Genomic DNA, 17,442 nt, shown 5'->3' on the forward strand with positions numbered 1-17,442 from the left:
AGAGTCTGGGCACACGGATGCAATTAGCCCCCAGATACCGAATAAATAGGGGTCACTCCCATTGCATTGAGGAAGAAGATGCTGTGTCTGTGGTGGATCTGATTTATTAAATAACTCCACGCAGGGGTGTGGGGGAAGTCTTAAGGAGTCTGCTCATAAAGAGCATCCAGCATGGCTAAATTCCACGGTTTCAAATGGAGCCACGTATTTGGGACCCCACAACTGTGCAGGTCCACAGGGACTGAGCTCTACCTGCTTTCAGGAGTGGAGCACCAAAACCCTCCCACCTCATCCAGGGTCCAGCAGCCCAATCCCACAAGAAATGAGGGGGTTTGGGCTCTATCCTCTGCGCTTCCAGGTCTCTCTTCAGTTTAACCATGCCCAGCCAAAGGAAACAGCACATCCAGGAAGAGAAATGAAGCTGATGGGATGCTCATGGCACAGACCACCATCACCAGAGCTGCAGCTTACATGTATATATGCAAGATGATCAAAGGACTGGGAAGCTGCCATACGAGAATAGGCTGGGAGAGCTGGGTTTGTTCAGCCTTGAGAAAAGGAGGCTCAGAGGGGATCTCATCCCTGTGTACCAGGGCTTAGGGGGTAGCTACAAAGAAGATGGAGACTCCCTTTTTCCACGGAGTCCCGTGGAGAGGACAAGGGGGATGGACACAAGTTGCTCTTGGGGAGATTCCGATTGGACACCAGAGGGAAATTTTTCACAGTGAGGACAGTCACCACTGGAATAATCTCCCCAGGGAAGGGGTTGACTCGGCCACGCTGGACACCTTCAAGAGTCGCCTGGACAGGGTGCTGGGCCATCTTGTCTAGACTGGGCTCTTCCTAGAAAGGTTGGACTAGATGATCCCTGAGGTCCCTTCCAACCTGGGATTCTGGGATTCTGTGATGTGTGTAGAGGGTGTTTGTGTGTGTGTGTGTGTGTGTGTTTGTGCCGGGAGCCCTCTCGTGGCTGCTGCAACAAAGGTTGTTCCAGCTTCGTGATTCAGTGTAGTGTTACTCTGCAGAGCCAGCCAGGAGGTGGCTAAAGCAGTGGGAGCAGAAGCAAATCTTCAACAGACAAATCAGAGCAAGATTTTCCTCCAACAGCGTCTCCCCACTTTGCGCTACCCCTCCCATTGCTATTCCTAGAAATACCTTTGCTGATACTGTTCCTAGCAGTAACTGTGCCTGCAGCTGCATGCAAATATCCAAGGGATATTTTTTTTGTTGCACTTTTTAAGGCTGTGGGCATCCTGTCTCCAAATATTTTCAAAAAGACCATTCCCTCTATCACACGGGAGCACATTGGTGTGCAACAGTGTTAAACCAGCGCTGGATGAATGTATTTGCCCTCTTCTCATCACGGAGGTGGGTGTCACTCAATGCGTTGTGTTGGGGTAGGGTCTCCCAGCTGGGCTGGACTGCGCACTTGTGCTTACAATGATGTTCAAACTGGAGGGCGCTGGGTTTGGTGTACGGCAGTGAAGCGTGATTTGGGCTTTCGGGAGAAAATGCATGCCCAGGGAGGTAGGGGGAAAAAACCCCGAAAAACAAAAAACCAAACTGAAACAAACAAAAAAAAAAACCACAAAAAACCCTTAAACAAAAAAAGAGTGAAATGGGATGTTGGGGCTCAGACAACCACACTGCAGCATCACCACAACTTATTGCTGATCAGCTGAGATGTGATAACTGCTGCTACCAGTCTGGCTGCAGTCTCTAACTTTGCTGAAAATGATACCTCATGTCTTTGAGGATATGTACACATGTACTTGTAAAGCAGCTCTAGCTCCTGGCTATGGAAGAAACCTTTCTTTTTGCTACTTTCCCTCAGCTGAGGTACAGTAATAAACCACTTCAACTTTTTAAGAGGCAAATGTCTTGCAGACCTTGAAGGAAGAGGTAAGGTGAGTCACCCTGCATCATGTTTCCTCTGGGACAGTCATCTTGGCCCAGCTGACCCACAAAGTCTTGTTAAATTACAATTTGCACTTATTTGTGAGTCCTTAAAAAGGATAAAGTCTCTAAATCCCTGCTCAGACCCTAAAATCTTCTTCAAGGGAGTCAGACTCTGCAACCCAGAACTGGGCTCAGGAGGGTGCCTACCAGGGTCTAAAAGACTGATGCTGGGCAGGGAAAACTGAAGGTCTGTGGACTATCCTGAAGCATCTGCGAAAAGTAAGAAGGAAAAGGAAATATCTTGTCAGGGAGCATATTTAAATTCACTGTCTGTGGTCTGCACTGTCCCTGAAGTATTACAACACCGATCCATCAGCTATTCAGTCAGCCAAGCCCAAAAGATGGGATGGATGCTGAAACCTGACAGATCCAGGTTGGAAAGAGATTGTCCTTTTTTTTTTTTTCCAACAAAGTGGGTCATTAAACACCAAAACAATTTGCCAAGGGCTCTGGGGAGTTCCTGCTTCCCTGCCTGTATGCAGAGGACAAGGCTGGCCGTCAGCTTCTTGCCCAGGTCCAGTGTCCAAGCACTGGTCTCGTCTGGGCGTGTGGGGAGGGCTGTCCCAGGACTCAGAGCACTGGGTGAGAGATGTGCATCCCAGTCCCTTCCAGTCTATCACTTATCTCCACACTGTTCTACTGCCCAGCACTGCTGGGGAAGACGTACATGGATGGTGTCCTGCTGTGGTTGTCCTTCCACCATCTCCTCTAAGGACTCGAGAAGCTCCATGGACTGGTTTCCTTGCAGATCATCTTCTGGGTGTGGTGGGGGCACAGACAAGCTCTGCAGAGGGTGGTAGGTGAGCAAAAACACAGCCTTACTAATTACCAGAGTGGAAGATGGAAAGCAAGACCCTTTTCTGGGCTCTGACACCGATTCATGCGGACATCCTTACCCTTTCTCTAACAGCTTTTCACTTCAGTAAAACAGGGGCAAAACTTACAGAGCTGCAATGATTTGTCCAATCAAGCTTTGAGAAATGTAACCCCTTTACATCTACTAAACCAGCAAAAATGGAAAAGCAATTAAAAGTCACTGAACATGCATTTACATACACTGCTGAGGGAAGTGTTTGTCCCTCTTGGGTCTCTCTCCTTTCTTTCCTCAGATGTTTTCTCCAAGGACTCAGGAGGGTTTCCTAGAGGCTGGTGCTCAGGTTCCGAACCACCAGCAGATGGACCCTGTGGAGACCAAAGAAAGTGACTGTTTTTTCTAAGTCAGGGTATTATCCACAATATACTGTTTTACCAACACTGCCATTTATTCAGTAGCATGCTCAGAGACAGCAGGACAAGGCTGGAGAGCCACGGTGCACCTTACTTGGGAAGTGCCAACAGGGATGGGCTGGGGAAGCCTGCAAGGAACCCTGGTGGGTTGGAGGCTTGCTTTGACCCCTTCACTCCCAACACTCTGGTTGAAGTCTAGCCTAAACTGACTGGTCCAGATAAGCAGAGATGTCCCCAACCTTTTCTGCCAGATTGGGTTGTGTTCCTAAAGCCCAGTAGAGACACCTTGGTGTCTCTGAACCCAAATCCCAGCATTGCTGGCTTGAGGATTGCTGGCACACATTCAGTTTGTGTCTCTCGGTGCAAACACATCTGCTGGCGAGCACTTCATCCCCTTCCAAGCCCCTGAAATGCTATCATCCAGGTTGCAACGATCCAGAAAAGCGACATCTCATCTGAGATCACAGCAACAGCCTAGAGCTGAGAGAGGATGAGCCTGTCTCACCCTGTCTGAGTGCCTGAGCAACTGGCTCACCTTTGAACCAACCACAGAGGAAGATAAAATCATCAGGAGCTGGCTCCAAACACCCCCACAGCTCCTGTGCTCCAGTTAGAAACAACATTTCCTACCAGTGACTAACAAGGATTTATGGAGAGCGAGTCACTTTTTGGTTGTCACAAAAAGAGGACAAGAAAAGCCTCACCGCAGCTGCAGGCACTATTTCCTGGACTATCTCTTAACAAGACCATCTCGTATGGGCAACTTTAGAACCACAACTCCTCCAGCAGCTATGAGGGGTGACCTGGATACAGCCTTCTGATGTTATTCCTGGAGGTGTGCTGTACCACATTGGAACTTGGGTCCAGCATGGAGATTAAGCCTTAACATTGCTAATAAATTCCCAATTCCCATAACACAAGCTATCTATTACTCGCAGTTGCAAAGGATGCAGGTGACTAGATTATCTCTAGCAATTAGCCTGGTTATTCAAGCAAACAAGGGCTGTGGAGTCATGGTGGGGAACTCCTCTCTTGGGCAACCTCAACCCAGCCTGACAGCATGATTGGATCCATCTCTACTGGGGCAGGAGAGATGCACCTACATTACAGCCTCCAAGTAAGAAGTTGCAGGGCAAGTTCAACAGATAACCAGCACAGGGATGGCCTGAAACCAGCCCAGCCTGTGCTGGTTTTTACTCAGAAGACAAGAAGGACAGAGAGGAAGGGAGCAGGAGGATCAGCAGTAGCCATTACTGTAGCATGGACTGGGAGCTCACAGGCAGGTGGTACGCACTGGATGTGCAATCTCTTGATATTATTGCTGCAGCAGACCAGATAGACAGGAGCACAGATCTATTTAACTACATTCCACCTGCTCCACTCTTTATTTTCACCTTAGGGAGTCCTCTGGACATTGGCACAGTAAACTGAGCCTCCACCTCCAGGCTCTGTGCTTCTTCTGTCACCTTGGTGCTGGCCAGGGCATCACGAGAAGTATCAAAGACCAGTGAATCCTGCAACATCAAAAAAGTGAGTTGACATGGCCGAGACAAACCTGAGCTCCCAGGAACCGCACATGCGAAGAGCTGGATCCTGACAGGTTATTTCTGCCCATGGCCCCATCTCTCCAGCATGCTCTGCCCCACCTGGTGGCCTTCCCAAACCAGAATGGAGCGAGTAGTCAGTAATTCCCTGGTAGCCACCTCCAAGCCTTCCTTCTAAGCTAGTCCTACTTCCCCGGGATCACTCTTGCTTTTAACGCTGCTGCTTCTTGTGCTTTCAGCTGCTTTGCTCCCCTCGCACACCCACCACTCCAGCAACCCCCAGCCCTCAAAGGCCACAAGGAGGCTGGTGGTTTTGGAGAATGGCTTCTAGCTACCTCCATCAACAGCAAGGGTTGACTGATACCTTTGTTTCCACTGAAAAAAAAAAAAAAAAGACTGCTTTGCAATCACATCAGTTTAAGCTGAAGATCCAAGATCCTGGTGCGAAGCATTAGCCTATTCCAGTTTAACTGTTTCTTACAGTGGCTGCAAGTCACCACAACCTACTTGATGACAGAGGTGACCCTAAAGCCCTCAGTGATTCATTTCTGTCTCTCTCGTGTTTCCTTTGAGGTCTGTCTGCCCCCTGAGGATGACAGATGACAATACTTACGCCATGCTTGGTGGTATGCGAAGGTGCCTGCTTTCTCCTGGAGGTCTTGCTTGCCCTGGAGCCACCCAGCTGCTGCACCAGCCTGTCCAGCCCATCCCTCAGGAGCGCATTGGAGAGGTCCTTCAGCAGTGCTAGCTGCAACCGACGGAGACCATTAAGGCAGCAGCCCAGTACCACCCTCCTGTTCCTGACACACGACAGTGCAAGTGCAGCCACCCCAAAACAATGACATGCATTTCCAGTGGGGCTCACAGGTCACCTCGTGAAACGATGTGCTCTGACAGCCAACAGCTGATTTAAATACAGGAGACTATGGTTTGGGCATCTAGGAGCCGATTGATGGTGCTTATGTTGTGGCTGTCCCCATCCTAAATAAAACCCCTACATAAAATCTCTCTGCCCCAGTGAGGCCACATCTGCAGGGCTGCGTCCAGTTCTGGGCCCCCCAGTTCAAGAAGGGCAGGGAACTGCTGGAGCAAGGCCAGCGCAGAGCTGCCAAGGGGATCAGGGGCTGGAGCATCTCCCTTGTGAGGAAAGGCTGAGAGACCTGGGCTTGTTCAGCCTGGAGAAGAGAAGGCTGAGGGGGATCTCATCAATGCCTATAAATACCTGAAGGGTGGGTGTCAGGAGGATGGGGCCGGGCTCTTTTCAGCGGTGCCCAACGCCAGCCCAAGGGGCAACGGGCACAAGCTGGAACACGGGAAGCTCCACCTGAACATGAGGCCAAACCCCTTTGCTGTGCGGGTGCCAGAGCAGGGGCACAGGCTGCCCAGAGAGGCTGTGGGGTCCCTTCCCTGGAGACATTCACCCCCCGCCTGGACGCGGCCCTGTGCCCCTGCTCTGGGGGTGCCTGCTCCAGCAGGGGTGGGACGGGGTGAGCTCCAGAGGTCCCTGCCAGCCCCCACCAGTCTGGGATTCTGGGGTTTGACCAGATTAGTCAGTCCCTCACCTCCCTCAGTCACATCTCCAGAGCTTACAGAAAGAAGCTAAAGGTAACAAGCACAACTATAAGTACCCAAGCGGTAGATACTAAAAGCTAAGCCCCATCACACTTCCTGAGCTTGATGAGAACCTTGAGAGTGGAGAGGTAGGCCGTCAGTCTAGGACTGCTGTATTGCACAGCAATTATTCACTCTTATTTGTGTTACGAGCTAAGGAACAACCCAAACTGGACTTTACACTGAACAGGGGACACAGCATGGCCGGAGCACCCAGAGGGCTGTGTGGGTCTCCTCTTGCTGGCTGTTCAGACCCAGTGCTGAAGTACAAGCCCATCCAGGTGGTAGCACCATGCGCTGAATGGTTATTTGCTAAGTCTTCATGTCACATGGGCCTCAAAGTCACCATCCACCCCATAACATAGCAGCAGAAAAGTTGCCCGAGAAGAATTTAAATATATAAGGTAAGCTGTAAAAGGAAATATAACAACCCTGCTTTCTTGTGTTGGACAGTGCTGGACCTGTGGGAGCACATGTAGTCTTCAGAAGGCCAGAGGGAATAGATGACAAAGCTTAATTACAATCACCTTGTGAGAAGGAAGGTCAAAGCGTTGCCTACCTTGATACCATTTGCTTCAAAAAGCCTCTCCAGATCCTGCAAGAGAAAAGAAGGGTCAGAACTTCTCCTCCAGCCCAGGAAGCTGGTCCTGTGGGTGACGGTGGCTAAGCCTGGTGGCACACACTGGGTCCCCTCTGCCATCCCAACCCCTGGCAGAAGGAGGTGTTTCCAAGATTAACACGCTCTACAATTTTAATTTTATTTACCTTCATTTCCACTCCTTTGCCTGGTGGACCAGGTTCCCCCTTCAAATGAACAAGAACAACTCGTTAATTAAGTAATAATCCCAATGAGCAGCAAGAAGAGGGACTCTGAGGAGGAGCAAGAGTCACGTATCTGGCCCTTACTCGTAGTAGAGCCCGCTCCATGACCCCAAACAAACCCCATCAGCTCAGAGAGGGGGGCTGAATCCCACCCAGCTCAATGGACTCCCTTGCTCCTCCATCGGACACAGCTGCTGGCTGCATTTCGTAGGGCAAGCCTGGACCAGAACCAGACATAAATATTATAACCTTCTCCATTTCTTGGTAACGTACAATGTGTAAAGAAGCAAAGGTTTTTGAGGATCCCTCGATGCCACTGAAGCTGTCACTGCTGTGGCAGCTGTGCAGAGGTAGCAGCAAGGAGGATGGCCAAGGTGCCCCCATGATTGACAGTCCTTTCTGGAGGAAGGTGGCTGTGGTCCCGGTGGCCCTCCATACTACCACACGCAGTCTGGGTCAAATATCTCCAATGGGTTGGACTCCCAACAGTAAGTCCCACGGACGGGCTGTCCACCTCTTCTTGCCCAGCATGGTGTAGTTCTCCAGGTGAGTGCCCTGGGCCACCATTGCGGATGAAAGGACGGATGAGCTGCAATGGCTTGGGAAGTCCAGTGGTGGGGTGAAGAACATCTGCCGAGATGGGAGCTGACCTGCCTCTCTGACGGGCTTCATTCCACTGAAATCTGGTTTCTGTATTGACAGATTCCGGTGGAATGAAGGGCACCAGGAAGGCCCTGATGGTGCTGCATCTCCATGCCAAGGTGTGCCAGGGAGAAGGAGCCATGTTGTGGGGGTGCACTAGCTGAACTGGGTACATCTGAGGCACAGCCCATGCATGTCACCTGGATAAGTCCTTGCCTCTGCAAAGACCTGGATCTTGTGCTGATCAGGACATCCACTTGTACTCACTGATGCTGCCTTCTGAGGCATTTTCCTCTCCATTAAGTGAAGGAGTTGGTCCCATCTCTAAAATCTCTAGATATGTGTAGTATCAGAAACCTTTTCTCCTTCCATCACTTTCTGATGTGCTATTCAACTTCCAGGGGAGAAAGAAAGGACGGAAACACCCCTGAACATTTTAGAAATTCATCCAATCTGGCTCCTGAACATCTTCCTGCCTAGATGTCATGTATCTGCTTAATCAATTTGTAGGACTATGGCATCACTGTGACCATAAGTTTATGAGCCCAGCCCAGAAACTCTGCTTTGAAAACCCAGTCTTCTGAGGGCATCAGAAGAGATCTGAGATGGGTGCTTCTCCCACCCTGGCCAGCCCAACACAAAGACACCAACACTAAGATGTCTCCACTTATTTGGACGTACCTTTGGGCCTGGAGGACCTCTTTCGCCTTTCAAGCCGTCCTTTCCACAATCCCCCTGTAAGCCATCAGGAACATGTTAGTTCTCCATCCCCTTTAAAATTCCCAGTGGAGATGCTGGTTTCATCATGCATTGTGATATTTCTCAGACACTGGCCCCAGAATAACATCTTTTCCACATGGACCAACCAGCCTTTTCTTGTAACTATCTCATTGATTCACGTAATTAAGTTTGGAGCAACTCTGCTCTTCACTTGAAACATGCTGCTTAAATAAACGCATATTGAGCTTCAACACACCCCTTCTACTGCAAGGAAGAGACCATACCTTGTCGCCTTTCAGGGTGATGATGCTCTCCAGAGAAGACATCTGCAAAAAAATGGAAGAAACGTTGCCCACAAAGTGAAAGATGATGTCTTTGACACAATCTCTTACCTCCACATGTCTTTTATCCCCATTAGCCCTTATCCATGGGCACAGAGCCAGCTGCTTTCTCCCAAATCAGCCATCAACCTAATCCTACTATGGTTGGACTGAAACCAACAGGGAGCTGGTGCAGCATCTTTGCTCTCACAGGTAAGAGATTCAGGGTGGCTGTGATGTTGGTGTCAACATCTGCTTTTCCAATGAAGTCCCTCTCAAAGGGAACTGAGGTCACACAGACACCACTTCCCTGCTGCTCAGGACATTGCTTGGGTCCCTCTCTGACACAGAATTTAGTGGGATATTAGTAGGTAACAGCATGAGTGAGAACAAGCCTTTTGAACCCTAAGACCACCTGGCTGGGTAATGGAGTGAGATGGTTATGCATTAGCAGAGAAGAATCTTGCCATACCCTGGAGCAATAAGGCTCTTCCCAGTTTTGAAGGGAAGATTGGGTGCTTGATAGTCCCATGTCCCACTCCCAAGCATACCAGAGTCCAAGTAGTGCAGAACACAAGGGACAAGTGAACAGGAGCCCCAGTAGATAACAACGCCTAAAAATGGGACTGGAACCACAAAATGGGGTGATTTCAAACAGCATGTTGGTAGCGTTGGGAGTGGAGAGCTGTGATATATGGACAAAGGCATCCATCACCAGAAGGCAATGACTTGTTGCTTCTGGGTTGTTCTGAGTTCTGAAATCAGCAGAAACCACTGTTTTGTACAGGAATAATACTGCTGAAAGTGGTTGGTAGCGTTTTGCCCACTTTGAAGCAGCGTCTTACTCAGATCCTGGTAATGCCTCATCCCTAGGGATGGAAGATTAATTCTAGCACAGCTGTCCCAAGAGGCTGTGGCTGCCAGCCCTAAGGCAGTGGTTTGGTTTTGCACTGGGGCGGCTTTACCTCCACTGAAGCCAATGGGGTGAAAAAACCACCTCCTTGCACATTCATGTACTGAAACACCTTCCTGATCACCTAAATGACCTTTCAAAATCCCTTCCAGTCTTATTTTTGATGAACCCGAGTTGAGTTGCTCATTATTCATCTGACCCAACTTGATGTTAGGTCTCCTATCCAAAGGAAAACTCCATGCAAAGGCACAGGAGAGTCCTGTGCATGAGTCATCTCATCCGCCTAAGCACCCTTCCTAGAAGGCATCCGTCTGTCTGTCTTGACTATAGAAAGAGCCCAGAAACCTTGATTATACAACAGGTAGTGATTAAAGCTACCATGTGGGTTCATAGCTACCTTTTAGTCTCTTCTGTGTCACTGTCTTCTTGCATCATCATTAACAAGCCATTTGGGGTGGGATTCATGCATATATCTGCAGAGGAGCTAACTGCACTGCTTTGCACCTTTGATAAGGCTAGGAGGGAAATCCACTCTACAACATGCACTGCTGCAAGCAGTAAATTCTGGCAGTGTGTCCTCTGCTATACCCAGGATTTGCGATAAATCTCAATATATCCCTCTCCCGGAAAAATATGTAAGACAACAGAATTAGACATTACTCACAATGCTTCCAGGAGTCCCAGGCAGCCCAGGCTCACCCTACGAAGATACAACACCACCACACCCACATCCCCCCCAAAATAGTGAGTGGTGCAATTCAACATTTCAGTCCCCAAACAGACTCTCTCCCATGCAAGGTTATAAATGGGAATATGCAAACCTACAGATTCGCCTTTGTCTCCCTTCTCTCCAATGATTCCCTAGGAGATGGAGAGGGAGGCAGGATGAGAACAAGCCATGGTAGGGGAGGGGGTCTCAGCAGTCTCTCTTATTCTTGCCAGCTCAGCGTCTGACAGACTAACAAGCCTATCTTCAAGCAACTGAGCTAATGAAATCTGGATTTCAACATCTCTCCTGTGGAGGAATTCTCTGATATTTAATAAGGGGTGAGATTATTAGCCTATTCCTCAGTGGGTAGGCTCATTAGGGACTTTCCCCTAGTCAGCTGCTCAGTTTCACAAAGTTTGTAGAAACGCTGTGTCTTTGAGCCCTCTGACAACGTAGCTCATCTCAGACAACGTAGCTCATCTTAGCCAGTGGTTTCCAAAGCCATTGGAGGGAGATCAGACAGACAGAGCACAAGTGCTTCATTTCCCTTCCTCACCAGACTGAGACAGGGCTAAGCATTTCATTTCCAGCAGCGTGGGCTGGGGAAATTTTTGCACACTCAGAAGCCCCCAGTGCACAGTCCTGCTATTTACCTTGTGCTCTAGCTAATCAGATAAGAAGGGAGAAACAGCTCTAATCTTCCCTTTGAAGAGGAGAACCCCTCCCCAGGAAAGAGGGAGGGAGCTTTCTATGCCTTACAAACTGTAAGGCAGAAAAAAATATGGTTGTTTCTTTGACTAGCATTCCACTATCCCAAGTCCTCCCTCTCTCAACCCCTCCTTTAGGGATTGCCTTACATCCTTTCCAGGTTGTCCTGTATCGCCTTTTATCCCCTGCTCTCCAGGCCGCCCTGGGAGTCCAGGTGGACCCTGCAAGAAAGGATTTGGAGAAGCAATCAGAAATTATTTCTCAGCACATCCAGCAGCTCAAAAAAGTAAAACAAACAAGAAAAATGCTACCCCTCTGATTTTTCACTCAGGAAAGAAATATTTGCACATGGATATTTCTAAGTGGGGCCTCTCGTTGGGCTGGAGAAGGAAGTCCTCCCCTCCTGCACAGACCAGGGGTGCCTGGGCAGCAGCAGAATGGTCTCCCCTGACGCCCCACCACTCACCTGGACAGAAGATTATAATAATAACAATTATTACTCTGATTCCTCTCTCTCCCGGTTCTCCAGGGACACCAGCTTCTCCCTAAAAGAGAGGAGTAGGAGCTTCTAAAAGCTTTTTTTGGCCTTTCTTGTTAGCTTTGGAAGATGAAACCAAAGCTAAAAGAAGACAAAGAAAAGCCAAGGGTGAGACGAAGAGGATTCTTCGTAGTCTTGTCTACCCTAAGGACAAGTAAACAGGAAATAAAATGAGCAGGGAGCCGCTTCAAAACAAATCAAAGGGTGTTGTTTTCCAGCTGTTGCTTAACTTGTGCAATGCCTTGTCCAGGGGTTTGGAGGGTGTTAAAGATTTTTGAGGGGTGACTAAATTCATGGAAGCAAAATCTACCAAGAGCCATCAAACCCGTGAGACATCACCTCTCCCACAGAACATTCTGTTTTTACACTGTTCTCAGGACCTCCAGGGAAGCTGGTCACTCTTGGAGGCGAGATGCTGGGATGGAGAGACCTTCACTCTAACTCCGGGCAGCCCTTCTCCTACGCTGCTGTACCCAGAGCTCCAGCTGTGAGTGAGCCTGTTGTGTTTGGTACCTATGCAACTCTGGAAGGCGTGGGCTCCCTGTTGATTACCTTGGTCCCAGAGGTGCCTTTCTTCCCTGGTTCTCCCTACAACGCAATGCAGAAGTGCTAGGTTACATTTCCACCTGTGACCAAGTTTTTTACCCTAATTTCCTACTCGGGCTAAGAGTCGGTCTTATTCTAAAATCACTGTAGACTCTGAAGTCAGGGCTGTTGGGCAGCAGGGTCTCAGGATCAGAAACACAGCTGCTGCTTTTTTTTTTTCCAGCTTTCCCTTGGTGACTCTATTCCACTGGCTGATCAGCGATCAACCCAGCCCTTTGAACCAAAGAAAGGTCTTCACTGACTGTGGTCAGGAGAGGCTTTCCTGAAGGCAGTTACAATGCTTTTCTGAGGGGCCACCTTGTTTCATTGTAAGAGAGAACGATTATGGCTTAAAAACAAAAGCAAGCCCTTCAGAGCTGGTGTGGCTGCACGCCATTCTAGATCCCTGCAGGTCAGACAGATGTGACTCAATGGTGAAAGAGTATGATGTTGAATAGAAAGTACGAAATGCTGCATCTAAGCAGTGTAACACAAACACCATGGCGCTACGCACTTGTTCCACCTGGACCAAGGGTGAAGAGCACTGCCCCAAAATGTAGCCTAAAGCACGCCCTAATGACAATCTGCAAAGGATCTACCTCCTCACTTGCAATGGAAGAACCGACAGAGCAAATAATGAGAAGTTAGATCCCTTGATGAGCAAACCATCATGCCTAATGACAGGTAGCTTGTCCAGTCCTGTTTGTTGACCGCCGCTGTGCCAAGACCCGTCTCTTCCCCAACTAACCTTGTATAACATGCACGTTTCTGACTGGTCTCATCTTGTTACTTGTTCCTACTTGCTACTGCAAGGGCATAACCTGGAGTTGTTAGCGTGGTACAGAGTGGCGTACCAAGGGGTTCAGCATGACCATCTGACTGGATTGTTGGCTTCTACTTACATCTTTACCTCTTAGTCCGACCTCGCCTGGTTTCCCAGGTAATCCTGGTTCACCTTTCTCTCCCTTCAGACCTGTATCCCCCTAAAGAAAACAAGACTGTTGTTACATTCCTCTTCTGCGTTTCATAGTCCTTACATTTTAGACATTGTGGGGCATATTCAGTCAGCACACTATGCCCCACGGCTATGCAAATGCTTCCACACTCCTGGATGAAGCTTGGGCTCAGGGTATCTCTCCTGCGCTAGGAAGGGCTGTGCTTACAGTATTTGCTTAGAGAGCTAGGCTGGAAAGCATACATCTCTAATGTAGTCCATCCAGACTCCACAATCAGCCTTGGCAGACACTGCAGGACAGACCCTTCTGAGTTCTGAGGTTCTCCACCTCCAGGAAGCTTTGCCGCTCAGATGAGGTGGCCCATTAGCAAAGACTCAGGAGATGGGTCCAGCCTTGAGAGTGTGGTATGGGCACAGGGTCAGTTCCCCCTCCATGTTTTAACTTCTATTCCCATGTAAAATCTATTGAGCTCTCATAGATGGGTACTTACACATCTGCTCTGCTTGATGTTTGTACAATAGAGACCTTCCTCATCACTCAGCCACCTCACCATGCCTTCTTCCAACCCAAAACACTTCTTGCTTCCTTCTCCACTTTGCAACTGCATTAACACATCTTGCTAACACATCCCATCTTGGATGCATCTCATGTATCTCTTCTGACATCCAATTTCTCCATGCCCGTGAAGCTGATCCAGCTTAAATATTCCATTCACTGGGCCATGTATCATGCTGTAACTTTTCCCAAATCCATACGCTCCTGCAGCCAAGCCTGGGGAGCAATGCTGTTTGAGAAATGTGCACAGCGAGACAGATTCACTGAACAAACACCACATTTGGGATGTTTTCCAGACCTCTCTTGACCAGTTTTGAACCTTTGCTAGAAGGAATCCTACAAGCCAGGATTTGTGGATTTTTTTTTAAAGCCTCATTAAAGATGCAAGATCATCTTTTCATTGTTTTCCTATGCAGGGCTCTGTGTGTCGTATAGAGACTCCAGCAAAGCTGAATTTGCTCAGACCTTTCAGCTTTTGAACACTCTCTTTGTTTTATCTTTGCCTCATGGCAAAGAAAACCTCACTGACTCAAGGTGCTTTGGGTGACAGACATCAATCATCAGACAATGCTTTACATGTTGCAATCACAGACTCACCTTCTGACCTGGTTTGCCAGACAAACCTACATTTCCCTGCAGAAATACAGACCATTAATCACACGGCAAGAATGATATAGGTAGAATAATTTCAAGAGAGGGTCCTCTGTTGTATCTAAAGGGTATAAAACTCAGTGCTGCAAAGCTTCTCTTTGGTTGCAGGTATCAGCAGCTGAAACAGTGCAGTAAAATGCAGAGAAGGGGAAAATAGTGTCCTAAGAGAAGAGGGGCGGCTGTAAGCACATGCTGTCTAGATGAATCCATCTTCTCCACTTTTTAAGCCATTAATACTTTAGTGACTAGCTTTGACAGAGGCGTGGGGACCTCAAAGATGTTAGGTTTTGCAAGTTTTTGCTGGTTTAAAATGGAAGGGACTATTAATATCCCCATCAGAGGGAACACCAAGACATGAACCCAACCCTTTTCCCTATCAGTGAACTCCTGTGGGAGCCACCAGAAACTTGCACCTTCTTAGACACAGAAGTCAGGAAGATAAAGGTCAAGTTCTCTTTCAGGACACAAAGCAATTGAACATGGGGCTTCCTTGGCTTTGCTGTTTATCGAATTTGGAGGAGCCCCCTCTTTGCACCTGCCTGTGGAAGACAGTGCTAACTACCCCATCAACCAAGACCATCGCAGGATCACCAACCGCAGGGTGACAGCCCAGTTCCTTGCCACCACTGCAGTGTTAATTTCCTCAGGGGTGAAGGCCAGCAAATTCACATACATGTAAGTGACAGAGACATTTTTGTCTCTGAACCTCCCGATTTGACTCTTTAGCCCTCCCCTTTCCACATCCAGCATCTTGCCCCACTCACCCTATCGCCTGGGTCTCCCTTTAGACCAGGTTGACCAGGAATGCCGAAACCTGGACTTCCCTGCAAAAATCAATGATGATGCATTCTCAGTGTAATGCTTGGGGAACTTTTCCTCTCTGCAGCTCTGTGTACAACAGAGACACAGCTAGGGCTGAACCCTGTGCTGGAACTACCTTCTGGTTTGTCCTTATGGCCGCCACATGGTCCCTCTCCCCTCCTAGCAACACTCCTCGTGACCTCTGAGAGATGTTATTGTGGAGAGCCAGCTTTCACTAGAGTGTTATTTGGGGAACCCAGGATGTGCCTCAGTTTCCCCATCTCAGTCTTGCAGATCTTGGCTGCAATTCTTCTGTTGCTATATGCCAGCTGTGGTGGCATGACCCCGCTCCACTCATTACCTCCCTCTTGGGAACATGGCCTATGCCGTGCTCACTGCTAGCAGTCTCCACCCCACCACCAGTTTGCAGCCCCCTGAAGGGTCAGCCTGCATCCCATCCTTGCTATAACTGCTGGGAGTTAGTGGCTGATGCTGTGTTTGGTGCTAAGCAAGTTGCTGAGGGACATACAGTGTCTTGCCAGAGCAGCTTCCAAGCTAGCAGGAAAGGATCCCAAGCATTTTCATCAACCACGGGCAGCTGGATGAGCTGAGCATTGGTAATTCTACGTCTCTCACTGACTTCCTTTCAAGCTTTTGACTTCTTCATGTGAAAAGTCTCCCCTTGGCTTCCAGCACATGGGTGCTCCTTGCTAGCACAAGGAATTCCATCTGCCTCGGAGCTTCCTTTGTGGAAGTAAAGCCTTCTATCCATAAAGGATGCACCAAGAAAAGCAAGCGCATTACCTTCTCTCCTTTGTCTCCTTGTATTCCTTTGTCTCCTTGTGGTCCCAGGGCCCCTGTTGGTCCAATATCTCCCTATGAATAAAGATCCCCAAAACTAAAAATATCAGGCGGGAAAACAAGCCCAGTTCATGTGTCTCCCTAGAGCTGCATTTTGCATTTTCAATACACTCTGAAAACCATTCCCTTGCCAAATCCACCCATCCATCCTTCTCTGGGTTTACAGCTTTCTCTGCGGTACCTGGTCTTCTGCCATGCAAAACCCATCACAGTAGTTACACCCCCTCCAGCCACGCAACTTGTATACTGTGTGTGCATTTATAGTGGTATAAGCAGGATAAAATTCAGGTCCCAGGTCATTACTTAAATGCAGCCAGTCTAAAAGAGGAGAGACATTTTTGCTAGCCGACATTAAGCGCTCTGGACGGTAAGACCAATGAAGGGAGTTGGTTCCATCATTCAAGGCCAGTGAAAAGGGCAAACCTCATTGTCTCTAAGAGGTAAGGAAGGTATGAAGCACTGTAGAGCATCTTTGAATGCCAGCAGTCAAAAAGCCAAGAGAAGTCACCCCTGCAGTAAATACTCCTTACAAGGACAAGGGAGATCTTTTATTTCTCTGCAGGTTGGCAATAAGTTAAAGAATAAAAAAATAAAAATTAAGATATTTCAGACCACGTTCCACCATGGGGCCTCTGCAAGAGTATATATCCATCTCTATATCCACCTTCCTATAAAGCAGATGTGCAATATGGACAACATAGGGAACACCTCTGTCTCAGAGATCTCCCTGGTTTGAGAACTTAAATTTCCTCCAGTCACAGGGGGAACAAACACTGGGTCAGGGACCCAGAGAGGTGGGGAAATCTCTATCTGTGGAGATGCTCAACATGCAAGGTCCTGAGCAACCAGACCCAGCTTTGAAGTTGGCTCTGTTCTGAGCAGGAGGTGGGACTAGAGACCTCCAGAAATTCCCTCCAGCCTCAGCCGTGCTTGATTTTATGTCAATGCCTCTCTTGGCTGTAAAGTAGCTTCTGTGAGTGGGCTGGATCTGTGCTTCGGTGATCTCTAACTTCTAAAACTAGCACATGGAAATCCCAAATTACCCCATGGTCTGGGGCTAGAAAGAGAATGGCAGGCACAAAATATTAATAACAACAAAAGAAATATCAGCAGGGCAAGACTATTGCTACTTTCCCAACTTCCCCTCTCCAGTCAATCACAAGGTAGATATGATTCAGATCATGAAACGTGGTCCAGCCCTCACCATTTCAGGTGAAGATCTCATCTAAGTTTCAGGCAGTGCTAATTAATGGACTTACCCTGACACCCTTCTTGCCTGGAGGTCCCAAAACCTGAGGATAAAAAGAAATCACAGAAATG

General features: G+C 48.5%; 1 protein-coding gene across 18 annotated transcripts in view; it reads right to left on the minus strand.

Annotated features, from left to right (window-relative positions):
* LOC135311853 (collagen alpha-1(VII) chain-like) overlaps nt 1–17,442 on the minus strand; it is a 120,544-nt gene that overhangs the window by 46,158 nt on the left and 56,944 nt on the right. For 12 of the 18 annotated variants that reach the window (XM_064442176.1, XM_064442199.1, XM_064442208.1 and 9 more), the window contains 18 exons: nt 17,382–17,414; nt 16,066–16,137; nt 15,225–15,284; nt 14,407–14,442; nt 13,745–13,855; nt 13,201–13,281; nt 12,266–12,301; nt 11,676–11,720; nt 11,325–11,396; nt 10,423–10,458; nt 8,810–8,851; nt 8,487–8,540; nt 7,107–7,145; nt 6,901–6,936; nt 5,344–5,478; nt 4,581–4,700; nt 3,016–3,141; nt 2,627–2,743 (listed from right to left, as the gene is read on the minus strand). In XM_064442176.1, coding sequence (XP_064298246.1) covers nt 2,627–2,743; nt 3,016–3,141; nt 4,581–4,700; nt 5,344–5,478; nt 6,901–6,936; nt 7,107–7,145; nt 8,487–8,540; nt 8,810–8,851; nt 10,423–10,458; nt 11,325–11,396; nt 11,676–11,720; nt 12,266–12,301; nt 13,201–13,281; nt 13,745–13,855; nt 14,407–14,442; nt 15,225–15,284; nt 16,066–16,137; nt 17,382–17,414 — 1,251 coding nt within the window. The remainder of the gene's footprint in view (nt 1–2,626; nt 2,744–3,015; nt 3,142–4,580; nt 4,701–5,343; nt 5,479–6,900; nt 6,937–7,106; nt 7,146–8,486; nt 8,541–8,809; nt 8,852–10,422; nt 10,459–11,324; nt 11,397–11,675; nt 11,721–12,265; nt 12,302–13,200; nt 13,282–13,744; nt 13,856–14,406; nt 14,443–15,224; nt 15,285–16,065; nt 16,138–17,381; nt 17,415–17,442) is intronic. The other 6 variants (XM_064442276.1, XM_064442185.1, XM_064442266.1 and 3 more) reach the window with 4 other exon arrangements.

Source organism: Phalacrocorax carbo, chromosome 1 (assembly GCF_963921805.1).
Source record: "Phalacrocorax carbo chromosome 1, bPhaCar2.1, whole genome shotgun sequence".
Classification (NCBI taxonomy): Eukaryota; Metazoa; Chordata; class Aves; order Suliformes; family Phalacrocoracidae; genus Phalacrocorax; species Phalacrocorax carbo.